This window comes from Apodemus sylvaticus, chromosome 7 (assembly GCF_947179515.1).
Source record: "Apodemus sylvaticus chromosome 7, mApoSyl1.1, whole genome shotgun sequence".
NCBI classification, from domain to species: domain Eukaryota; kingdom Metazoa; phylum Chordata; class Mammalia; order Rodentia; family Muridae; genus Apodemus; species Apodemus sylvaticus.
In genome coordinates, this window is record NC_067478.1 from 83366486 (window position 1) to 83392809 (window position 26324).

At 48.7% G+C, this 26324-nt stretch overlaps 1 protein-coding gene across 2 annotated transcripts; it reads right to left on the bottom strand.

Annotated features, from left to right (window-relative positions):
• Nucleotides 1-200: 200 nt before the first annotated feature.
• On the bottom strand, nt 201-25474 carry Bace1 (beta-secretase 1). 2 transcript variants are annotated; one of them, XM_052188442.1, is made up of 9 exons: nt 24745-25474; nt 9509-9597; nt 7787-7871; nt 6079-6216; nt 5278-5412; nt 3964-4065; nt 3430-3579; nt 3033-3204; nt 201-2432 (listed from the first exon to the last, which is right to left on the bottom strand). In XM_052188442.1, the coding sequence occupies exons 1-9, from the start codon at nt 25006-25008 to the stop codon at nt 2191-2193; spliced, it is 1377 nt and encodes a 458-aa protein (XP_052044402.1). In that variant the 5' UTR covers nt 25009-25474; the 3' UTR covers nt 201-2190. The 2 variants fall into 2 exon arrangements, with proteins under 2 accessions (XP_052044402.1, XP_052044401.1); XM_052188441.1 differs by having other exon boundaries at nt 7655-7871.
• Nucleotides 25475-26324: the final 850 nt, after the last annotated feature.

Below are 26324 nucleotides of genomic sequence, written 5' to 3' on the forward strand. Positions count from 1 at the left end.
AGGTCAGTGGCAAAGTCCCACGTGCAGTGGAGATAGGCCAATCATTTTTCAGGAGACTTTGAAAATATAGCTGTAGAAGACATATTTTTACAAGCAAGAAGCTGTTGTCAAGATTTTTTTTCTGTTTTACACATCAGAGTTCATAATTTTATGATACAAAGGAGTTAACCATCAAAAGAAAAATAAATGCAACTTTCCCCTTTTTAAAAAAAAAAAAAATAGAACACGAGTTACTAGGGTAAATAACTAAGTTGAGGTTTTTTTTTGCCCTGGAAAGAGATGGGAAAAAGCCAGTTTTTCCCAACATGGGTAGAGATTATAAAGCAGAATGTGGCATTTTCATGGTAGTGATCCTGGAAGCTTATTTACACTGTAGTTCTGAGCTGGAAGTGGACAGCCTCCATCTTCCTGGCAGTCTGTGGTGTGGGGCAGTCCTCTTCCGCCAGAGCAGCACCAGTGTGAGTGAGCGAGGACAATGAAGAGGACCCGCTGGAAACTGTGACGCAGGAGTCTTATTTTATTGGTATATGGCTTGTGGGCAGCTGGCTGCGGCCAGCAACTCCAGAGGCCCCGCTAGTGTCTCCTCCTCATCAACTATTCCATGCTTGGCAGTCCCCTACCTGAAAGCAGTGTAGAGCATACCAGGATAGGATGCAGTGGCCATCCCAAGAAAACTCAGCTCTTCCCACTCACCTGGCGTTATGTGCACTGTCTTAGAACTGACAGGGAAGAGGTGAGGGTGGCCCTCACTACCTAGCCCAAGAACCAGCCTGGGTACCCATGTACTATTGGGAGGGGCAGCAGAGAGCAGGACAGAAAGACTGCTCTATCAGGAAAGGAGAAGAAAGCAAGGAAGCCCTGAGGCTGCCATCCTTTCTCCAGGCAGCCTTGATACTGAAGGCAATGACATAGAACCAGAAAGCCCTCTATCTTACATTTGCTGTTTAATAGTAGCCAATGTGTGATGTTTCCTTAGCCAGATAAATAGAGGGGCTATTGGAGAGGGTGAGAGAGTGATGGACCCACTCAGTGTTCCATAGAGATCTTACCGTTTTGTACCACTGGGCAAAAAGAACTTAAATAAAAACAAAGTCCAGGCATCAGCCCTAACCCTGCTCAATGAATCTTGAGGGTTCTGCCTTTGCGGATCAGAGAGGAGAACTCTCCTGTCTGTTCCTGTTAGCACCTTGGTTGGAGTGAACCTGTGCTGGGAAGACAATCCCCAGCCCTACAGTATTCTAACTGTTGTCCCATAGGGCACCTAAGATCTTGGGGTTGTGACATTTTGGTGCCACCTAGCATGTAGAAGAAGCGGAAAGAGACAGGTAGAATTAACAAGATAGGAATTCATCTGTCCAGTGGGACTTTTCTTACGAGCACTGTTCCTTTAAGAATGTTAAAAAGAGCTCTTTGGCTAATAAGCCCTTTCCCCCATTTCATTTCAGTTCAGACTACAACCACAGACACATTGGGGAATGATACCTCTCTTAGTCCAGATGGGCTTCTGTCTTGGAGATGAGTCTAAACTTGGGACTAGGAAGTGATTAGAGTTCTGCCTTTCCCAGCTTTGCTGCCATCTCCTTCCTGACTCTGTCCTGTCTCTCCTCATCTTGACTGCTCCCTGGAGTACAAGTTTTCTCATCACATAGGTTCTTATTTATCTCAAGATGCAGTCTTTGTACCAGTGTAGGCTTGAGCCTGCAGTCCCTGTCACTAAAGCAACTGGCAAACTGCATTTTCTTCTGCTGACTTTGGCCAGCATGGAAATGAGATTGGCCCTTTCTCTGCCAGGTACCACAGGGACACATGCTGAGTAGCCTGAGTATTCTCAGAAGAATACTTCTAGAAGGACAGAAAGAATACTTTGTGTTGGAGACTCTAAAGGATGCTAGGCAGAGGGTCAGGGCTGAAGCTTCAAGCAGCAAAATTTCCAACTCAAGTTTGTGGTGCCTAAGGGTATTCCTGCCACCAGAATGCTGCTTTCTTCCCTCTCCTGTTTCCTACAGGTGTAAGCCCTGTAATCCAGCTTGCCAGCTTTCTCTGTTCTGTCAAGACAGAAGCATTTGCAGGTTGGTGAGGGTCCTGAGGTGCTCTGGCCACAGGTACCATCCATATCTCCAACTCATGTGACCAAAGGGAACCACCCAGATGTGGTCCAGGGGAATCTCCGCCATCTGGTCATGGGCCTCCTTATTTCAGCAGGGAGATGTCATCAGCAAAGTCATCATGCTGATGGCGCAGGCAGCGTAGGCAGCGCCACTGACATACCATGAGGCAGAGTGGCAACATGAAGAGGGCGCAGATGGCAGCCATAACATAGGCTATGGTCATAAGTGTCGACTCATCTGTCTGTGGAATATTGTAGCCACAGTCTTCCATGTCTGCCGTAACAAATGGACCTTCCACTGCCGCCGTCCTGAACTCATCGTGCACTGGAGAAAGGGTGGAGATGAACCAGTAGTTCTTACTGTCATAGAGTAGTTTGGGTTATATAATTAAAAGAGCTTCCTGACAGGGACCCCTTGGAATCTGCCCAAGTGAGGCTATGCAGAGCCCATCTTGAACAGAGCAGGCATAGGCAGGGAAGCTAGTACTGAGGGGGGATGTTTCTCTTTCCAGGACCTTGTAAACTGCAAGGCTTTCCCATTTTCACATCCAGTAGAAGTGATACCACAGTCAACCAAAATGAGTTGACCAAAATCTAGCTCCTTACATACATAACAGACTTACCTGTCTCCATGAAAATCCAGCCACAAAGCCCTGGCCATTTTCTGCAGTAGCATTCAGCTTTACTGTGGGCAGCCAGACACCCTTGCAGCTAGTATTTCCAAGTGCCTGTGAAGCTCTAGCTGCTATCAGTTTCTAATAGTGTTTTCCCATCAGGCATGTTCACCGGAGCAAGCCTTAGCCCTAACTTTCACACATGGTTGACTAGCCAGAGGCAGCTACTACTATCTCCCAAACAGAAAGAGATCTGGGTAGTTGCTGCTGACAGCAGGAACATGAGCAAACTGACCCCCCACCCTCCTCACCATGGCAAGCACTGACAGCAAAGCCAATTCGCTTCCGGGCTCGATCGAAGACCACATAGAAGCCTTCCATGATGACAGCTCCCATAACAGTGCCCGTGGATGACTGTGAGATGGCGAACTTGTAACAGTCGTCTTGGGATGTGGCCACATCTTCTACGGGCCGTAGGTATTGCTAGGGGTAAACAGTCACAGGGTGAGAGCATGTCTTATTCTTCCTGCCTTTCTCTGCCTTTTAGTCACCTACACTTCACTCTTCCTCAAGCCCTGAGATGTTGACTGGTCTGAGACTCCTTTACCACTCCTTTACACATTCATTTCATCTTTCAAGTTGTAGCAAGCTTTGTCTCTTTACATACTTTGCTTTTTGGCACCCCACTGCCTCAGCTTGGGGACATACCTGAGGAAGGATGGTGATGCGGAAGGACTGATTGGTGACTTCACCCATGAGGTAAAGTGAAATCACTGGGAAAATATTCCAAGGGGTCGTGCCTGCTTGCCAGCATACCAGCTGCTCTCCTAGCCAAAAGCCATCTGGGAACTTCTCCGTCTGTTGACAAGAGAGGAATGTGAAGAATCAGCCTGCCCACCATCTCTCCTCTTGTGTTCAGAATCATAGTGACATTTACACTGTTTGCTTTTCTAGGGAGTTTTCCAAAGTAGCAAAAGTAAACTGAAGCCTAAGGATCAGGAGGAGGAAGTGGACACTGGGCTCATAGAGTTGTGCTAGGTGACTGGGTGTGGTGGCTCACACTGCCTAGAGGCCCAGAATTTAGAAGGATGAGGCAAGAAGTTGTCAAGTTTAAGGCTAACCCTGTCTCAAGAAAAAGAAAAGGCTTTGCAATGCTAAGTCAGCAGACCAGCAAACCGTCTAAGCGCCCGGTGGAAGGATCTACGTAGCTTTGGTGCTTGCTGAGGAGTGACTGCCACTGACCGAAGAGGCTGCCTTGATGGACTTGACTGCAGCTTCAAATACTTTCTTGGGCAAGCGAAGGTTGGTGGTGCCACTGTCAACGATGCTCTTGTCATAGTTGTACTGAGGACAGAAGGGGAAGAGGTGGGAAGGGTGAATCTGACAGCTAAGCATCCTACTGGGGTTGCCATCTCAGCTTCGCACTTTGTATGTGTGCCTCCTTGGGCAAGTTGCTTAACCTCTGTGTACCTGTTCTCTTGTTCTGAATTGAAGATAATTTAACAGTGCCTACCTCAAAGGTTACCATAAGGATTACATAAAGCAAAGTCTGAAAGCACTAAGTAGATCGTGGCAGATCCCAGGCACTTGGTAAGTACTAACTTCGTTCCTTTGTGCGGGTAGTGTTCTCTAAGACAGAAATGCCTTGTGGTATCTGTAACTTCCAGTACCTTTATGTAGTCATTCTCGTTAGCATACATTATAGTGTAGAGAAGGGTGGCTCAGCATGCGCAAAGCCGCGGGTTTGAGCACTGATACTGCATGGTGGTATATGCCTGTAGAGCACGTGAGAATCACAGAAAGGAGGACCAGGAGTTCAAAGTCATCTTTAGCTACCTAGCTAGTCTGAGGCCAGCATGGGCTATGTGAGACCCTGTCTCAAAAAAGCCAAAAAATGGGACTGTTGAGATAGCAGGTAGGGCACCTGTACCAAGTTTGATGACCTGAGTTCAACCCTAGGGAGATCCACTAGTTACTGAAAAGTGGCCTCTAATTTCCACACAAGCTGTGGCACGTGCCCTATCCTTACCCCAATAAATGTAAAAAAAAAAAAAAAAAAAAAAAAAAAAAAAGAATCTAGGAAAAGAGATCCCAAATATTGGCATCTGGGGTATGCCAAGCATAGGACTAACACTTTGTACATTGGCTTTGACCTTAACAGACTCTGAGAAAGTTTGTGTATTTCTACCTCTGCTTTGTGGATGAGGAGTATGGCACCGTAGCAAGGAGCCTGAAGGCACTAAGTACAACAGGACTCAGGGCAGGTCCATGCAACCACTGCCTCACCAAAGCCCTGCCCAAGGCCGGAGAGGTAGTGACTAGAGTCTAGGAATGAACTCTTCTATGTTTTCATTCCTATACTTAAGCCATGTGGTCCAGGCTCTGTGACTGCTCTGCCAGGCCCCGCCTTCACCTTAGAGACTGCCATGTGATTGCTGAGTTTCTGCCTTGGCCCAGTCCTGACCTCAGCACAAGTCCTGTGCCACCACCGTCATGATTCTCTCACACTGTGGGACTAACCCCTGACTCTCGAGAGTATCCCTTCCATTTCATTACCTCTTTGCAGTCCATCTTCAGATCTTGACCATTGATTTCCACACGTACAATGATCACTTCATAATACCACTCCCGCCGGATGGGTGTGTACCAGAGACTGCCCGTGTATAGTGAATGGTCGATACCACCAATGATCTAAAAGAAACAAAGACAGATACCTATGTCCTAGCACAGGAGGAGAACAGGTTACCCAAAACTAAATAATAAGATCAGCCATTTCTTGGGGTGCCAAGATTCTCTCTAATCTCCCATCATGCCCAATGCATGGTAATGTTTAGTTTCCTAAATGTGTTCAAGAGAAAAAACACATCAGGATTATTTGTATCAAAATCTATAGCCCTTGACAGAAAGTTATTTAAACCTAAGCTAGTATAATAAATGTGGAATGAACTGATTATATGCTGCTTTATACATTTTCTTGTCTTTGCTTGTTGGAGAACTACTTGTTACTGTCATAATTAATAAATGGGCTTGAACTAAGTCTGGTGGCATACACTTGGGAAATGGAAGGAGGGTGTGCTGCAGCCTGGTCTACACAGTGAGTTCTCAGTCAGTCACAGTTCCAGACACCAGCTAGTAACATGCTCTTAACAGAGTCCTTACGTACTGTTCTCAGACTCAGACAGTAATCTACAGGACCCATTTTCAGTTTCTTTGAAATGGACCTAATTGTTTCTGATCCCTTCCTTGAGTGATTCAACTCCTTTCAAGAACAGCAGTGAAAGGATTGGGACTCTAAAGGGGGTTTCTTGATTCTGGCCGTGAGGGAGTGGGCACAGGGCCCTCTGAGGGTCTACTCACCATGCTCCCTCCCACCGAGGCCAGCGCCTCCGTCTGGTTGGGGGGGAAGCCAGCGCCACAGAGCTGCAGGGAGAAGATGTTGGGAATGTGGGTCTGCTTCACCAGTGAGTCAAAAAAGGGCTCCAAGGAGTCGTCGGGCTGTGGAGAAAGATATAGGATGAAGTCCTCACACTGGCCCACCAGACAGGTCGGCTTCCTGTCTGTACTTGGGGGCAAAGTCAAAGCTTGGGGATCTTCCTCAGGAGAGACCATGGAGGTAGGAGCAAGGGTAAGAGATACTGCAGTGCTCTGAGGTCAGAGCACCTTCCGTCCCTCCCTACGTGATTCATTTGTTTCAGATTTGGGGACAGCCTCCTGTACCTGTAGGAGCTGCTTCTCTTCCTATATTGTGTACACGTGTGTGTGTGTGTGTGTGCACGTGCGCACGCGCGCATGCATGCACGCATGTGCATGTGTCTGAGCACAAACACACACATTTGGAGACCAAAGGACAATCTTGGATATTGTTCTTGAGAACTTGTGTACCTTTGAGAATATTTCCTATGGACTGGAGAGGTGGCTCAGCGGTTAAGAGCACTGACTGGTCTTCTAGAGGTCCTGAGTTCAAATCCCAGCAACCACATGGTGGCTCACAAACATATATAATGAGATCTGATGCCCTCTCTTCTGGTGTGTCTGAAGACAGCTACAGTGTACTAATAGATAATAAATAAATCTTAAAAAAAAAAAAACTATTTCCTGTGTGTGCACTGTCTGTGCAGCATGGGTGTGAAGGTGAGAGTGAGACCTGTGCAGGAATCAGTTTGCTCCTCCCACCACATGGTTCTGTGGCCATGGCTTTGGGCTTTGGGAGTTCTTAACCCTCCAAGCCATCTACCAGCCCTAACTTGGTTTGTTTTAAAATTTATTTTGTTTTTATACTGGGCAGTAGTGGCACATGCCTTTAATCCCAGCACCTGGGAGGCAGGGGCCGGTAGACCTCTATGAGTTTATCCCCAGCCTGATCTACATAGAGAGTTCCAGGACAGCCAGGGCTAAAGAGAGAAGCTGTCTGAGAACAGTTTTTTGTTTTTATGAGTATGCCTCTATGCCTGTGCACCATGCATGTGCTTGGTGCTTCCAGAGACCAAAAGAGGGCATTGGATCCCTGGAAGTGGAGCTGTGAGCTGACATCTGGGTGCTAGGAATCAACCCTGGGCCCCTTGGAAGAGCAGCAAGTACCCTTAACTGCTGAGCCATCTCTCTAGCTGCATCCTACCTCGGTTTCTAAGGCAGGGTCTCATTGACTGGGAACTTGTCTAGTAAGGCAGGCTCACTGGCCAGGAAGCCCCGGGATTTGCTTGACTCTGCCTTCCCAGAGCTAGGATTGTAAGTATGTAGTATCACACCCAGCAGTTTTGAAAATGTTAGCTGTGAGGATTAAACTCATGACTGCTGGGTACACCCTACACTCACTGAGCCTTCTCTCCAGCCCCGTGTTTACCCTTTCAGTCCACCCTTCCCCCTTCTCCCTCCTGACTCCCTCCTTGTGTAGCATGCAGTGCGCAACATACAGGCAACAACTTGGTTCTCTCACCCTGGCAATCTCAGCATAGGCCAGCCCCAAGATGCCCTCCCAGTTGGAACCATTGATGAAGAACTTGTCCGACTCAGTGATGGCAGCAATGTTGGCACGCACAGTGACGTTGGGGCCATGAGGGATGCTCACCAGGTCAGTGCCCAGTTCCCCCTCCCACTTGCCCTGGGTGTAGGGCACATATACACCCTTTCGGAGGTCTCGGTATGTGCTGGACCTATAAAAAGGAAGCAAAGCTGTAACAATAGATGTGTGTCATCAGATATGTTTCCAAATGTGCTCCTTACTGTGTTCTAGAATCTGCTCAGCTGAACAACCCTAGACATATCACCCAGAGCACCCCTGCATCTAGACTAGCTACAGCTGACTGGGGCTTGCTCTCCTGTGCCCATAGTTTATGTTGTTGGACCTGAAGCTCAGGCTAAAGAACAAGATGGGCTTTGTACATTGTGTCTGTGGCTGTTGCACAGACAGCTATTGGACATCTCCTCCCCCACCCCAATCCATCATGTTCTCAGAGAAAGGAAGCCATTGACTCTCTTGCTGCCTTGGGGCCCAGTGGTACCAACTGAGTGATGGAGAAAGAACTACGCAGGGTGACTGTGGAAGCCATAGAATAACCTCTAGAGAAAACTGGAACAAATATCCCAGCACAGCAGGCAGGTGTTGGGATCCACAAGGCTAATCGTACTCAGTGCTGTGGAATGCCCTTACCTTTCCTCTTTATCACGTAACTACTCAGGGCTGATGGCACTGCGTGAAGACTTATAATGGGTGTCCTTGCACTGATCCTGCCCACAGTCCTTCCCCAACTGTGTTCTTATGGAAAAAGGAAACAGGGCAGTGGTTTGTACTTTCCTACAAGTCCAAGGTTAGAATGTAAGCCTGTACTGTGTGGAGGCCACACCTTCCTCCTGTCTTCACACAGACATGCTGCCAGCACTAGATTCTCCTCACCACATCTTCCATCTGCTTTTATAACCAGTCTTTCACAATGCTCCTCATGTCTCTCTTAAATGAAAACCCATTCTAGCCCATCTCTCACTGGGCAGAACCCAGCTGGTGGCACTTGTAGTGGTACCCGAAGACAATTTAGTGGGGGTCATGAAAAACTCTTTCCTTCTTATTTTCTGGCTTTTTAAAACTGAAGAGTACATTTTTTTTTGGTTGGGTGTGGAGTATGTGCACAGATGTACATACAGAAGTCAGAGGATAATCGCTCTCCATTTTATTTTTTGGACAGGGTCTCTCACTAAGCCTGAAGTTTCAGCTATGTTGTCCAGAAAGCTAGATCTGTGTCTCAGCCTGCCAGAACTGGGTTACAGGCATGAAAGCCATGGCAGGCTTTAGGTAGGTCCCAGACCTTGCACTCAGTCCTCTTGCTTTCATAGTAAGTTCTTAGTCACTAAGCCATCTCCCCAGCTCCCATTTTTTGGCTCTTTGAGAGTTGCCATGTAGTCTACACTGGTCTCCACAGTCCTCCAAATGCTGGGATTACTGATATATACCATCATGCCCAGATCCTTCATCTTGCTTAAATCATGTGTAACTACCCAGAGCAGCCCCTAGGTAAGAACATGGTAAAAGGCACTAACCACTAACCTATTCAACCTTCTAAACTGTAGCCACAACAGTGGGTTGGCCCTACTGCCTGTCCATATAGACAGAGAATGAGATGGCTTGTGTTCTGCTCTGAGAGCCTTTGGGCAGAAGTGCTTCATGTCTGCCCCTCAACCCACCCTTTCCCACACTATGTCTTTCTTCCTGGCCCCAGCTGCCTCTTTTCGCTTTCCCCCTCCCTGGTAAGAAAGGCTCTTGTTCTTGGACCCTCTCCCACCCCTCCCCAAGACTTACAGCTGCCTCTGGTAGTAGCGATGCAGGAAAGGGTGTGGGGCAGCCCCCACTGCAAAGTTACTACTGCCTGTGTCCACCAGGATGTTGAGCTGTCAGAGAAAAGGGAGAGAAAAGACATTGCAGGCAGACCGCTCTGGACCCACCGGCCTGTGGTCCTACTGGACCTGTGCATGGAAGAAGAGCAGCCAGGCTGACAGCACTGGAACCAAGGCCACAGACAGACTTTGAGGCTCAGCAACTACACTTGTGTCTGTCTGTGTCTTCACTATTTCTCTCTGCCACCAAGAGGCCTCTGCTGTGGCTGATCCACTCCCTCTGGCACTGGCAAGGAAAGATGTGTGGGATCAGTGGGTGGGGCACATTGGCACCCAGGGGTGTGTAGGATTCCATGCCACATAGGGGCTTCTCCTGAGTTACATAGGCTTGTGTGTGCTATTCAGAAAGATGGGGATCCAGGAGTCCCATGGCTAAGGGTATAAACAGCTGTGCCGCTCTTTCCTAGCATGTCTGCTAATGTGTCCCCTGCTCTCCTGCCTGTGACTGACTCCTCTTAGTGAAATGAAGAGGATTCTTTTCTTTTGAAAGAGGATTGGTCCATTCTCTTTAAATTGTAAAAACCAAAGAGAGCATTAAACTCATGAAAAACCCAAATAAACTCTATATCTTCAATTACCTGCACGCATCACTGATTTTAGAAGTTGCTTAACTAATAAAGTAAGAAAAAATTGACAATCTCTTCTATTTGGTCACCCACTTGATAAAGGTTGTTCAGAGTTTTGGTGGTTGTTTTTTTTTCTTGGGGGGGGGGTTAGTTGGTTGGTTGGTTGGTTGGTTGGTTTGGTTTGGTTTTAGTTTTGGTTTTGGTTTTTTCCGAGACAGGGTTTCTCTGTGTAGCCTGGCTGTCCTGGAACTTACTCTGTAGACCACCAGGCTGACCTCAAACTCAGAAATCCACCTGCCTCAGAAATCAAGTGCTGGGATTAAAGGCGTGCGCCACCACTGCCCGGCCTGGTGGTTGTTTTTAAATTGTTTTTCAAAGTTGGAGATACCTTCTAGGTCAAACTGATTGAAGCCATTGACTTTCAAAAAGCGTTCAGTAGGCTTTTTGAGATCACAGAGCCAAAACCCCTGCCCACAAATCATGCCAGTGTACCCATTCTGTGATGAGTCATGACGTTTATGCATGTACAGACCACTCCTTATTTCACCTTTCCTTACTTGTAGTCACTTTCCACTGTGACTTGTGTTAGCTTCTATCATGGTGACACATGCCTAAAGCAACTTAAGAGCAAAGTGTAAAAGCTTATTTTGGGTTTCTTCTTCCTGTTCCTTCTCTTCTTCCTTCTCCTCTTCCTCTTTCTCCTCCTTCTCTCCTCCTCTTCCTTGTCTTCTTCTTTTTTTTTTTTTTTTTTTTTTTTTAAGGCAGGGTCTCCTGTCACCCAGATGGCTCTGAAGCTTACTTTGTAACTGAGAATGACTTTGACCCTTTCTTTATTCTACCCCCTACCTCAAGGGTGCTGAGATTACACATACATGCCACTGTGTGCCACGGTGTGACTGCCCCTTCCTACCCTCCTCTAGTACTCAGCTCAGGGTTTCAGATGTTTGAGTCTATGGTCATTGGCCACATTGCTTCGGTATGTACCAACATAGTAGATCATGTGACAAAGGAGACCTGTCCTAGCAGCCAAGGAGCAAAGGAAGAGGAAGGAGCCAGAGTTTCTTTACCACATAAGCATTCTTAAACCTTATCTTCTCCAGAAGCAAAGTTTAGTCTGAGGGTTTCTCATCTTCCCATTTAGCCACCTCACAAATGAATTAGCTTTGTAAAACTAGTCTCTGCTGTGAATGCTTAGTGGGCCAGGTACAGTCTGACTCTGATGGCCTGACCCCGCCCTCAGCCACACCAGATCATTATGTTTTTGCTGTGGTGGAGGTGCAGGGAACAGGCTCTGTCCTCAGGAAAAACCAGCAGTCTGTCATGGAATCTCTCTGACCTCCAAAGCCCGGCACCTCAGCTTTTCCAGTGGCCTTCCCTTCCTTTCTCAGTGAAGTCAGCAAAGCTCGGACCTAGTCACCTTGAGAAGGTCACTGTGCTCCTGAGCTTGTTTTGTTCTGTCAGTCAGGGCCTTCCCCAGCTCCTCTGGGCTCAGCAGTGCCTATGGGCTGTGCTGGCTGATTCCAATGCCTGCTTAGGTTTTCTGATCACCCCCAAAGACTCCTCCACATTGGTGGCCAACCCTTGGACCTTGCCTCAGACCTCCTCTCCAGCTCCCATTCCTGGCTGGGTTCCAATTTTATTCCCTGCCCCCTACTCCCCACCTCTACTCCTGTGCCTCTCCCTGGTTTCTGGGCAGCCACCCGGTAACTGGCTGTGCTTTCAGAAAAATCAATAGAGCTGGGAGCCTCCACGTCAGATTTCAACCAGTTGGGTTAATGGTTAAAAGGCTCCATCCCCTCACCAGGACCCCTTTCTGTACCTTTGTGGCTTAGCGCCTAGAACCAGAAATGGCCCTCTCCTGATACAGTCTGTCACCTGTTCATGGGAAGGACTACTTGGGATCTGTATAAAGGCCAGCTTGAGCAGATTGGCAACTTACATTACACTGCAACCTCTATCCAGGGACCCTGTTGTCCAAGGCCTTTCCCTGTCTCCCATCTCTTCAGGCTTCTTTCTCTGTCACAAACCACTGATCCTCCTTTGCTTTGCAGTCCCAGCCTCACTCTTTCACCTGAGGAAGGTCTCTCTCAGACAAACAGGGCTAAGTCCAAGAAAGAACAACTTTCCTCACCCCTGTGCCCCTCCCCTCCAACATGCCCTTTCCCAGAGCTACACACTCCTATTGCTCCACAACAAAACAGGAACACATTGAGACTCCCTCCGCAGCAGTGTCTGACTGTTCCTCCTATGCATGTGGCCCTGCTGCTGAGAAGCGATTCCTGGGGCTGCCTTTCCACATCTCTAACTGAGCCCTCCAGGCAGTTCTTGGCAGCCTCTCCCTTTCGGCTTGGTGCCGGCCTGAGGCCCCAGTACTCTCATCGCCAAACAAGGCAGTTAGTGGAGAGAAATAGCTGCAGAAGCCTCCCGGGCCCAGAGCCCACTCCAGTCTTCCTCAGCCCGTTCCTGGGCCCGAGGCTGCCCCAGCCACTCGGCTTTCCCCCGGCCCAGGCCCCAGCTTTTATCCGGGCTGGGAAGACAAGTCCCTCCTTGCTCCTTCGCCAGGCACCCATTCGAGCTGTGTTTCTCTTTCCCTCGGGCTGATTCAGTCATCATGCTACATGTTCTCCCGCTCCTCCATCCCAACACCACGGGATCGGAATTCTTCCCACTGGCCTTTACAAATGCCGAGTCTCTTCATTAAAAACAACACAAACCTTCCTGATTCTCACACCCGCCTCCAGCTACCCTCTCTTCACAAGCTAAGCTCTCAGCCAAGCTGTCTTCATTTTTTCACCTCCTACTCTTTCTCAAGCCATTCTAAAACTGGCTTGGCCTGCGTTCCACCACTATCAAACAGCCCTTACTACAGTTCCCGATTTCACAGGAACAGATTCATGAGAGATCTCTCACATCACTCCCATGTCACCTTTCGGGTCCTCTCTTGGCCCCCTCACAGGCTCACACGCCCAGCCTGGGTTTGCCTTCTTTCCCAGTACACTTCCCACAGGCACCTCCAAGTATGGGTGCCCAAAGCCAATCTGCCTGGTCCTCTTCAGTATTCGCTATATTAGTGAGTGGTGGCACTATCCAGTCTGTTCTGTAAGGCAACAACCTCAGAGACTCTTTAATGGCCTTCTTCATATCTGTCCCTAGTGCTCCCCTACTCCTGTCCAGTCACCATCCTTTAAAGAGTGTTTCTGTGTCTCTTTCTTCCCTTCTCCCTCACTACCCCTTGCCCAGTTAGCGCCATCTTACCCTGGGATATCACAGAGCTTCTCAACCTCAACTCTGTCTCTGTCTCTCTCTCTCTCTCACACACACACACCTACCTCACACATGATATAATTTATCATATATAATGTTATATGTGTGTACAGGAGGATGAGGAGGTGGTCAGAATACTCGTCAGATCCCCTGGAACTGGAGTTATAGATGGTTGTGAGCCACCATGTGGGTGCTTGGAACTGAACCGTCTCTGCAAGTGGAGCAATGTGCTCTTAAACCCCTGACCCATCTGTGCAGCCTCCAGTCTGGACTATCTTGGCATGTCTGCCTTTGACCTCACCATTCTGTCTTCTGTACTGCCTGAGTAACCTTGGGAAGGTCAAAATGTGACCGAGTTGCCCTCCTAAGACAACAGAGGTCGGTTACTAGGAAAACATTTGGCTTGCACACTTCCTTCAGGGCATTTCCAACCTACCCTGCTTGAATGCTCAGCCTCAGGCAAGTCTCCAATCCCCAACACACATCGCTTGCTCCTGCCTGCCCTGGGCCCATCCCACAGAGTGACACTGGCCACTGGGTCTGCCTGGCCCCTCCTCTTCTTGGTTCTGTGTCTTACTTCTTCATCATCTTCTTTTTTTTTAAAGATTACACTGTAGCTGTCTTTAGACACACACCAGAAGAGTGCACCATATGGTTGTGAGTTACCATGTGGTTGCTGGGATTTGAACTCAGGACCTCTAGAAGAGCAGTCAGTGCTCTTAGCTGCTGAGCCATCTCTCCAGCCTCACTTTTTCCTCTTTAAGCCTGATCATAAACTTCCTCCCTTGGAAGACCAGGGTCCTTTCCCGTAATTGTAACTAACTATATGTTCCCTTACCATTTGCCTTTCTGACCCTCACCTTCCCTGTGCCTAACAACTTTAAATCCTCAGTGTAGCCTTAGTTTGGTATCCTAGTGCCTGATGATAGGTGTCTCTTGAAAAACTGGCTTTTCAAGTTTTTGTTTTTTTTTTTTAAATAGTTGTTTCTTGAAAAACTTGAAAAACAGTGGGGGAGAAAGTCCCTCAGAGGCTCCCAATAGCTGGTTAGTTTTATGATCTGCCTTCTTTTCTTTACCTAGTTTCCCTTGTCTTGACAGGAGAGGTTCAGTTCAGACCAACTGTGTTGTAGCTTTCTCCTTGTCCCCTGGCCTAGGGAGACCTAGGAGTCCCATGCCCAGGAGATTTAACTTGAGGTCAGGACTAGGTCAGTGCCAATCACTTAACAAACAAATGTGCTCCTTGGGGCCTCTGAGAGAAGGCGGCTTCTAGGGAAGGGCTAACAAGCCCCACTGGGAGAGGCACCCCCGCCCAGGTTCGCTCTGCTGTACTCAGCAATAGATCTCAGCAGATGCAGTAAGTGTGAGGCTGGCTAATTTAAGGTGGGCTTTGGGTTCCCTCAGTCCTACAGGGCTTAACCCCCACAGTCAGGGATAGCTCAGAATCTTCTGGATGAAAGGAGCCTTCCAGGGCCTCTATCTCCTGGTGGAGAGATGGTATGCTTTTTACTTTTGAACAATACTAGATTATTAGGAATCTTCAATGTAGACTAGTGGTTAGTTCAGGGTAGGGTGCTTGCCTATGCACAAGGGCCCAGGTATTCTGTCTCCAGTATGGTATAGCACAAGAATAAAGCATACCTCCCCTGCCCCACAAACTTTCCTTGCAGCCCATCCCAGGCTCTGCAGCTTTTGCAAGCCTTTAGGGCAGAGTTTCTCTGTCTAAGGCTTCCAAAGAAGACATCTGCTTTCTTCCATGTGTACCTCAGAGCTGAGAGCTAAGCAAGAACAAATCTTCGGTGTAAAGCTCAGATGGGGGAGGCTTTCTTCCATTCTGAAGAGAAAGAAACAGACCCAGAGAGTATGAGCAACGTGGCAAACCCAACCGCAAAGCCAGTACCAGCCTCCACTGGCTCTAACCAACCATTAAGTATGTATGGCCTTTTATCTTCTTGACCTTAATGTTCCCTCCCATCTGGAGAGGAAGTATGTGGTAAATGGGCACACTGGTGATTGACAGGCCTTTGAGTGAGTCCCTCCACAGTGACTCTGGGCTTGGTCGGGACATCAGCAAAGGCAAAGAGAGGCTTGCATACAGGGATAACAGTCCACCAGTGAGCCCAAATCTTGCCTCAAGGACAATGTGCAGCCACAAACCTAGCAAGTTGGAACAACTTGGCCTCTAGCTGACTTGGCCAGCTGTCTGTAGCCACATGAATAAGTTCAAACAGGAGGACCTCAAGCCAACCTCCAGAATCCTGAAAAATGGCTTGCATCTTAAGTCACAGTAATTAGGAGGTTTCTTGCCCAGCATTAGGTAACTTATCTGAATGAAACCCTGTGACCCTTAACCTTAGGAGCTACTGGCTACTACTCACTGGTCACTCCCAAGGAGCTTCCCTTCCTCCCTGTGGTTCTTGTGACGTTGCCAAGGAACATAATGACCTTGCCTGGGCATGAACACACAGCTCCTTTCCTAAGCTAGCAAGTTCTCCTGCTGTGTGCCTGACACATGTTCAACTTTCAAGTCCTGGTCAAATATCCTGTCTCTCAAGGGTCTGGCAAGATGAAGTTCCTCTTCCTTCAGGTCCTCGGCATCACCTCAATCATTGAGTCATGCTTGTCTATCCCTCTAACTAGAAGTTCCTGGAACAGAGTATCTACTATTACCAACCATGGCCCCACAGGTGCTCGCTCCTTCCTTCCTTTCTTCCTTCCTTCCTTCCTTCCTTCCTTCCTTCCTTCCTTCCCTCCCTCCCCTCCCCCTCCCCTTCCCTCCCTTCCTTCCTCCCTTCCCTCCCTCCCTTCTCCCTCCCCCTTCCTCCCTCCCTCCCTTCCTCCCTATCTTCCTTCTTTCCTTTCTTCCTTCCTTCCTTTGTGGTTTTTCAAGACAGCGTTTCTCTGTGCAGTCCTGGCTGTCCTGGAATTCATGATGTAGATCAGACTGGCCTTGAACTCACAAGAGATCCCACCTGTCTCTGCCTCCCAAGTGCTGGGATTAAAGGTATGCACCACCACTATTTGGCTTTATTTTATGTTTTGAGACAGGGTCTTCCTCTGTAGAAAGGACAAACTTGGAACAGAATGGCCTCAGACTCGTGACAATCCGCCTGCCTCCACCCACAAGTGCTAGAATTACAGGCATGTACTACCTACCATTCCTGGCTGACTGATTTCTTACATTGACAGCGGTTCTCCTTTCCTGCAGTTGGTTCCTCCTGACTCTATAGATGACAAGTACTACTTTCAAACTCAGGGCCTTAGCAGATCACTAATTGGCCAAGACAACTGCAGCACACCATGCCCATGAACATCGCCTGAATTTTCTTGGGCTCTGTGGTTCTTAAGGCAGTTGGGGTTGCTCCAGGCCTGCTTGGTCTCAGCCCTTGCTAAATGAGATTCATCAGATCTCTTCAATAGATGCCATGTCAGAACCTGAGAGAAGGAACAAGGAAGGGCACAAGGAGCCTAGAGTTAGCAGCTCTAAATGAGGTAAGGCCAACAGCTCCCTCCTGCTGCAGGCTGCCCTGCAATTGTTCAGCTCCTTCCTACGCTGAACAAATTCAGCTGACCCTAGGCCCACAAACCTCTTCTTCTAGCTATATTCTCTGATTTCTTTGTTCTCCAGGCAGAAGCTGGTGCCTGGAAACAAGCATCACTCACCCAAACTCAGGCCAGATTTTTAAGGGCTCTTAAAGGGGCTGGGCAACCCCAAACCAAACGTATCCAGTGTGCCCTTATGCCTTTGGCCAGAGTACTCCATTTCCCCCAGGCTCCAGGGCAGTTCTTTTGCCATCTATCAGTAGTGGGGTGACAGAGTCAAAATATAACATGCCTGATTGACAGGATGGCTTTTAAACTTTACTCCCGGTACTGGGGATGCAAGGCCCCATGCCTGCTAACTACATACTCTACAAGAGCTACACACCCGACCCTTGTGCTGGTCCCTCTTTTGACCCTTCATTCTCTGTAGAAGCCACCTAGAAAACCCTTCCCCAGAGCAGCTATTAGCTACATGCTTGTCACTGTCAGGCAGTGAATCCTTCTCTGGCATCAGCTCAATTTCCTGCTGGTCCTTGAGTCATGCTCACCCACTGGGGAAAGCTAGGGTTCACCTACTCTATTCCCTGGCCATATCTTCACAGGCCTTGAAAATAAATTAGTGCTGGGGTCACTAATTCTGTGGGGAGACCCCAGCAGAAAACAGCCATCCTTGCCACAGTGGGGTTAGTGAGCAGCAGAGAGGCCAACCATTGGATGACAGAAAACCTGTAGTCTGGGAGAACAGCCTAGGAGCCTCTGCTCCCTGTGTCCAAATGCTCTGGAGACTAATGATTCAGCATCCTTCCTTAGGACACCCATCACACTCTCCTAAGAACCAGAGGACATGGTGGAGCAACATCACTGAATGCCTTCCACCCTCTGGGGCTCTCCTTCCAGGAGAGCCTCTCTCTGGAACCAGGAAAACAGCCCGCCTTGTGCTCAGTCACCCCACTGAGATGGATAACAGCAGAGAGGGACTCTCATGGGGGGCTTCCCTGCGAGATCTCTTCTTGAATTTTCAATTAGAATTTTCTGCTTTGCTTTTTACTAGAATCATCTAGAAATGCTCAGTCATAGGATGTCGTTCTCAACACTCCTCTCCCAAATGAACCTATCTTTCTTTAGCTAGGAAGGCAGAAGAGTGTTTGAAACAATAGGAAGGGTCAATGCCATCTGTAGTTCAGACCAGGAAGGCCTCCATTTCTGATGGTTTTCTTCCCTCCCTGTCTATAGCTAATATTCTTCCTCCACTGTCATCCTCATTTCTTTCTATTCTCTTTAGAGGAACAAGATGATTTACTAAGTCTATGAGGTGATTACCAAGTCTATCAGTTGAGTCCTGTCTCCCATCAGTTTCCAGATGCTGGTGGCCAGTTGTTGCCAGGTTCACCGATAAGGATGGTTCATTTCCGAGTCAATGAACATGTTCAAGATGATAATATGGAAATTAACCCAGTGCTAGTACTTTGGAACTAAAGATATGGACTTGAATTTTGGCTGTGTTCATCCTAGCAGAGTAACTTCACGAAACCCCCTTAATCTCTTCCAGCCCCGGTTTTCTTATCCCAAAATTGAGCATGCTAATAACTAGGCCATATCATTCAACGAGAAAAGTAACTGTTTAAGCCAGGCATAGTGGTCTACCTGTAATCAATCCCTGCAGGCTGAGGTAAGAGGATTACTGCAAATTCTAGGTCAGCCTGGCAGTATAGTGAGTTCTAGGATAGCCTGGGCTACAAGTTCTAGGATACCTCTGTCTTATCAGATCCCCTGGCCAAAAAAACCAACCAAAAACAAACAAACAAACAAACAAACAAACAAACAAACAAAGGGGGAAAGAAAAATGAATGTGTAAGGTACTTGGTAAATCACATTAGGTTTTAAAAACTTCCCTTCCCACCCCTATCTCCCCAAGACAGGGTTTTACCATGTACCTATGGCTATTCTAAAACTTACTACTTCTGCTTCCCAAGTGCTAGGATTAAAGGCATGCGCCACCACTGCCTGGCTGAAAGCTTGCCCCTTTGCTGTTCATCTATACAAACAAGCTGAGAGGTTTGGGAAAAGGGACCAACGCCTTCCCTTGTCCTTTCTCTCACCCCTTTTAACTCACAAGGACAGACAGCTGGGCAGTGGTGGCGCACGCCTGTAATCCCAGCACTTGGGAGGCAGAGGCAGGTGGATTTCTGAGTTCGAGGCCAGCCTGGTCTACAGAGTGAGTCCAGGACAGCCAGGACTACACAGAGAAACCCTGTCTCAAAAAAAAAACCCAAAAAAACAAAAAAAACAAAAACAAAAACAAAAACCCAAAACAAAACTCACAGGGACAGAGCAGGGCTGGTTGAACTGAACTGAGACCGCCAGCATCCTGAGACCTTCTCTCCTTTCTCCCCTCACTGTCACCTCCCTCATCGGGCCCTTGTCTAACAGATGCTTGTCTCACACACCACCCTATCCAAGCCCTCCTCCACATTAAAGTTGTTTTCCTGAAACCAAAATTAGACACCACCACCCCTCTTTCATAGGCTTATGCGGTCCGCCAGCAGCTTCCAGAACGAGCCCACAGCATCCTTACAACTTCTAGCTTCTCAGTACAGCTCATCCACATTTTCCCAAGCATCTCTCTCACCTCTTCCCATAGAGCAGAGCAGCGAGCCTTTGCCCTATCAGAAGTAGCTACTTTTGCTCTGTGCCATTCCCCAGACTCATCCTTCTTGGACACCACTGATATTTATACATCCATGTTTCACACCAAATCATAAGCACCCCAAAGGCTGGGACTGTTTCATTTGTGAACACAATAGTTGCTCAATAAACATTTACCATACTGAAATGACTGTTACCAAATTTCCTTCCTAACAAATTACTCTTCAGTTTTAGGTCAGTGGTACTTATTCTATTGCAGTGAGATGCAGCTTTTCATTTTAAGTGAAAATGAGGCAGGATAGGAAACTGGGGAAATGAAGGGTTTATGCCTCTGATCTCAGTACCGAGGAGCCTGGAGTGCATACACAGTACATTTGGGGGCCAGGGGTGCCAGCAGGTACAGTACGATTAAACTATATTCCTAGCCCACCCTGGCTTTTCTTCTTTCTTGAGACAGGGTCTTGTCAAATTATCCAAACTCCCCCAAACTCACTTTGTAGTCCAGGTAAGTCTTGAACTTACGATCCTATGGCCTCAGCCTCTTGCGGAGCTGAGATTACAGACCTGAGTCACCAGGCCCAGTTAACAGCTCTATTTCAACATCCTGCAGCTCATGGACTCATCTCTACTCAGCAGATGTCTGAGCTGGAAATTATCATCCATATGAGAATATGAGCTTTTGGGCTGGTGAGGGGGCTCAGTGGGTGAGGGGGCTCAGTGGGTGAGGGGGCTCAGTGGGTGAGGGGGCTCAGTGGGTGAGGGGGCTCAGTGGGTGAAGGTACTTGCAGCCACGCCCGCCAGACTATCTGAGTTCAGATCCTGGAACCCTCATGGTAAAAGGGGAAGCTGTTGTCCTCCAGATTGTCTTCTGACCTCCACATGCAGGTTGTGGTACAGGCACACACATGCACTAATTAATTAATTAATGAAGAAAAGAAAAAAAATATGAACATAAAGTTTTGTGGCACTGGGGAGTGAACCTAGGGCCGTGTGCTTGCCAGGTTAGTGTGCTACCACCGGGCTGCATCCCTAGTCCCAAGAGCTTGAAGCCTGATGAAGGAGATGAAAGTAGTCACAGCATACTACACAATTGTAGGGGGGACATGACAGCAGAGGGATGCATGCTCTCAGCAGACTCTTCAAGGGTAAGGTGGGGCCTCAGCTTCCTGACATACCACATACCAAGGGTTTGACTTTCAAAGCTGTTTCTTATTCTGAAAGCTATGGCTAATGTAGAGTGTACATATGTGTGTGTATACATACATACATATGTACAATACACATATACATCATATAGATCATATATATCCTACTCCTATACCTATACCTATACCTATACCTATACCTATACCTATACATGATTGCAGAAAGGAGGGACAAATAAACAAAGAACAAAATAAGCTGCACTTGCCAGGCAGTGGTGACACATGCCTTTAATCCCAGCACTTGAGAGGCAGAGACAGGTGGGTTTCTGAGTTCGAGGCCAGCCTGGTCTACAGAGTGAGTTCCTGGACAGCCAGGGCTACACAGAGAAACCCGATCTCGAAAAACCAAAACCAAAAAAAAAAAAAAAGATGCTGGGCTTGGTGGCACACAGCCTTAATTCTAACAGTAGGTAGGGAGGCAGAGGCAGGCAGATCTTTTGGAGTTCGAGGCTAGCATTGTATACATGGTAAATTCAGGTCAGCCAAGGCTACACAGCGAGGTCCTGTCTCAAACCAAGCAAAGCAACAGGACAAAAGAAGAAGCCAGGTATGACGGCATACACTTCTAATCCCACCACTCTAAAGTCTTTGGAAGAAGGTTCATGAATTGTGTCTAGCCAGGGCTACATAGCAAGGGGCAGGGGTAGGGGATGCAGCAAAACAAATAAACCAGAAGAAATTAAAATATGCACACTGCCAGGCAGTGGTGGCACACGCCTTTAATCCCAGTACTTGGGAGGCAGAGGCAGGCGGATTTCTGAGTTCGAGGCCAGCCTGGTCTACAGAGTGAGTTCCAGGTCAGCCAGGGAGGGCTACACAGAGAGAGACCCTGTCTCAAAAAACCAATAAATAAATAAATAAATAAATAAATAAATAAATAAATAAACAAATAAAATATGCACACTAAATTAAAATAAAACAACTGTCTATACCAAACTGTGCCCTCCCGCCCTCTATTTTGTCTCACCAATAGTCTGTCTCAACTTACGCCATGTCAGAATCACCAAGTTACCTCCGATGCCTTCTTCTGCACTCTTTGCATGATGCCACCAGCCTGCTCGTCTATTTTGTGACATTCCTTAATGGCCTCCTTTCTCTCTCCCTCTTACCGCAGTCTCACTCGCCTTCTCCACAGCTCTTTGCACCTGAACTGGAAAGTGAGCTGCCTGCCTCCTGTAGCTGTGTTCCACTCTCCCTACAATTCAGACATCTGCTTGCTTGCTTCATATCATTCTCCAGTACAAACGATCTCAATTTCCCCCCTCAGAGCCAAAGTCCAAACCATATAGCCTGACATTTAAGGCTTTTTCACATGTGGGCTCTGTCTTATTTACCTAAATTGATCTGGTCTCAGCATAAACCTGCAGTGTCAACTGGCCCGGCTTTCTCTTGTCTCCTGAACAAACACGCCTAAGCTCAAACACACTACTCATTCGCCTCTCGTTTCTCATGGTCTATGGGCCAGAGTGGGGACTGAGTGAGAAGCAATTACAGTGTGCTGGGAGAAGCGCCAGGTCCTGGCTGGGATGGCTCTCATTCCTTTCCCCGCTCCGGGACCACACTCAGTGCATACCTACTCGATCAAGTCCTTCGAGCCAACTCTACCTTCTGCATCATTCTTTGTACTCATAGATCGGTGCCTCTCACCTTAAGACACGCAGACACTTTGCCTCCCAGGCTCTAGGGTGGGGTCATGATAATTCACATGTTTAACGGGTTCTAAAGACAAGAATCTACAGAGCATCACTTTTATCAAGGAGTACATATATTTTACTTCCTTTTTAAAGCCTTTCATGCAAAGGTATGTCTTCCGTCTCTTTGTAGATTAGACCCCCAAGCATGGGGGAAGCACCCTTCCAAATTTCAGATTTTCGTGTTCACAGAGCTGTGCCTCCTCACTCTCATTTCATGCCTTCTGATAGCCCCATCAGGTAAGAAGAATGCTCATCCTTCTCACAGGCTGCTGAGGAGAGGAACAAAATAGCCACAGAGCAGAGGCTAGCTGGAATAGGGTCTGGATCAGAGCCACATGCAACCACAGAGGACCTCTACTCAGGGTTCCCAGGGCTGGTGTGTGACCTTCAGCCCCCTGCTGTAGCTTATAGCTGGGAAGGGAGGATACTGACTAGCTCTGGACAGCTAATCTCTGCCAAGGGCTGGGCTGGAGCACCTACATTGCATCTTAGGGGACCAGGGAAGTGTGGCAACTGGTCCCCTACTTCTAAATATATTCAACACAGGCCAGATTGTATGCTTCATTGCATAGTACAGAAGAGGCAGAAGTGGCCAGGCCAGTTAAGGAGAAGGAGGTAATATCTATTGAAAATTAATTTAGGAACTTCCTTCTAGGAGTCTCCCTCTACATGGTTTCATTTAATCCTCACAATTATCTTGCAAAGGAGATCCCATTTGCCACGTTTTGAAGCTAGAAGGCACTAGCCAATGAGAGTTATATAAGTTGCCTAAGACCACACCGCTGGGAAAAGGGAAGGCTGGGGTGGTAGGCAGACCCCAGATCCCTGGCCTGTTTGACCCTAAAGTCCTTGCTGGCTGTATCACAGTTCTGTGCAGCTGCACATCACATCACTAGAGTCTCAGGTCTCCACATGTCCCCTTCCCTGACATCTTCTCTTCTCCTGGCTCGGACTGAACTCTAGCTCTGGCTTGGCTCCCATACTCAGATTCCATACTACTTCTGGGAAGTTGTGGTGTACAGCGAAGAGGAGGGGTGAGTGGGGGAGGCCAGGACTTCAGAGCTCCTAAAGCAAGCTTGAGTGGTATAGGCCCAGCAAGTAACAAGAAAGCAGGGGTTTGTGATTCTCCCATATCCAACTGCCTGAGTGAGAGGGACTTGTGCCTGACTGAGCTCCAGGACCCTAGCACATTCCCACCTCTCCACACCCTCCACGGACAAGCTTTGTGGACCCAGACTGGAGCCACTGAGGGTGGCTCACAGGGATACACAGGATCAGATTCAAGGTGACACGCAGAAGCACATGCAGAATTGCATTGCCACCAGTACCCACAGTACCACAGAGGCGGCAGATGCACTCAGAGGTCAGCCAGCAACCCCGCATGGACGGTAGCTGACTCAAGCCCACACTCCAAGTCACCACAGGCAGAGGACACAACCTCCACCAGCCATCTCAGGTACCTTGGGAATTGTTAGAAAAGATGCGAAAAGACACGGAGAAGTCCATTCCCCATGGCTGTGTGCCCCTCTGCCTCAGAACCCTTACAAGGGGGCTCTGGCTCCCCTAGGCTTACCATTTCTCAGACTCAGTTCAGCTCCCTTCTGGTCATGTTCTGAGGCATGGGTGGGGGAGGAGCTAGAGTGTAGAGAGTGGGGGCTGGGATAAATGAGGAGGAAGGGACTTGAGAGTCTATTGCGACTTGGAGGCTACATGGATGTTAGTAAGACTCCCACTTTGTTGGCTTATGACAGCCCAGACTTGGGGTAAGGAATTGATTTACCCAACTGGTGCCAGGATTCTTGGGTTCTCAAGAAGATGAATGTGGGCATCTTAGATTCCCCCAGAACACTAGAGAAGGGGAGAACTGGAAGATGGAATATGAGAGACTCCAGCCACTGAAACCTGTTACAGTGTCCCTCTCTGTGCCTGGCCCTTCCCCAGGGTCAGGCATCAACACTTTAGTGCTTTCTTGGGGGTGGGTGTTGGGGGTGAGGGGGAATGGGGCAGTGGGAGTGAGAGATGGGTAGTCAGTCCTGGGACTTGGATGCCTGTGAAAGGGGTCTGGAAATGGAAAGTCTACTTCCAAATGGATCCTGGAGGAATGGGGGGGGGGGCGTCATTCTGCACCCACCAAACAAGCCATCTTAGCAGGACAGTCTGCTTCATCCCTACCCTGTCACCTCTCTACCATGCATGAAGGAGGGCTATTAGATCTGACCACCTTACCGTCTGTGGGGGGCTGCCCATGGTCATCTCCACATAGTAGCCCTGGCCCGACTTTCCCCTCAGGTTGTCCACCATCTCCACAAAACTGCCTCTCCGGCCAGGCTCCTCAGGTTCCTCGTCAGTCTCCCGGGGTAGCCTCAGGCCCAGAGGTGGCCCTGCCAGGCCGCTGCGAAGGGGCAGCCGAATGCCGAGGTGGGTTCCCTGGGTAGGTAGCATTCCCGAGCCCACCCATAGCAGGAGCCAGTGCAGCAGCGCCGGGACCATGGTGAGCTCGGGCCTTGTGGCTCCGGTTAGCGACTTGTCCCTCTTGCCTTCCCCTAAGTCTGTCTGGGTGGTGGTGGCTTCTCTTAGGAGAGCGGCCTCGGGGGCATCAGGACTGCAGAGTCTGCAGGCCCCTCGCTCAGTTCCCGGTCCAGGCGGCGGAGTGTGGGCAGGAGAAATCCGTAGCGCACGAGAGGAGAGGACGATGACGATCCGGGACCCAGCTACATCTGGACGGCGACCGCCAGCCTCAGCGGGGGGATCGGGCCCCTTGTGGCGCTGGGAGGGGCAGGCATGGCTATCCGAGCCCGCAGCTTTCGGAGTCTTCCAGGCGGGCTTTGCAGCTTGGGGACCGACAGGGACTCCCGGCTCCTGCGGCTGCGTCGGCTGCTCAGGCCACCATAATCCAGCTCCCGGCTCCCAGCACCTAGGCAGGCTGGGGAGGCGGAAAGGCTTGTGGCGGTGGCTGTCAAAGCCAAAGGGTTTTTGCTTTTCCCTGGGATCTCTGGGAAGTGTAGTCTTCCCATGGCAGGCAGCCCAGCTTCCGGGGCTGAAAGGGGTCTGGGATGCCCTCTGCCGAGATGGAGTTCTCTCTGCAAGACCCTAGCTTTTTCCTAGCAGGATAGCATTTCCATAGCTCTGGCAGAGCAAGAAGGAACCAATGTCACACACCTCTCATCCCCTAGTTCTTCTTTCATTATTTATTTATTTGGGTACAGGGTCCTGAAAACATACTGCGCAGTCTTTGCAGTCTAGGCTAGCTTCAACTTTGATGCAATCCTCCTGCCTCAGCTTCCTGAGTCAGCACTGATTAACACCTCCATTCCCTTGCCCTTGCACAGGGGCAGAAAAAGATGCACAGATCCCAAAAGAGATTAACCAGGGAGAACTGCGATTCTTGCCACAGTGTGGTGTTATGAATTCGGGCGTATACCCCAGATGTTGAGGCACATGCACACGGGAGGCAATACCAGGAGAATCTCTGTAAATTGGAGGGCAGTCTGGTCTACATAGGTAGTTCCAGGACAGCCAAGACTTCATAGAGAAACCCTGCCTCAAAAAAGAAACAAAAAAATGGGGAATCTAGAAGAGGTGACATTTAATCTAAAACTTAAAATTGGAAGTATTTTCAGGAGCAGAGACTGGAAGAGCAAGGTTAAAGGGACGAGAGTATGTCAGTTAACAAACCACTCGCCAGGATCCGCCAGGAAGACCCGCTGCCTTTCTGTTCAGAGCATTCAAACTGCCACAGCTATGAGGTGACCACCTCTTCTATGTCTGAATCCGTTTATGCCTTTGATAGTTTCCGGTCATGAATC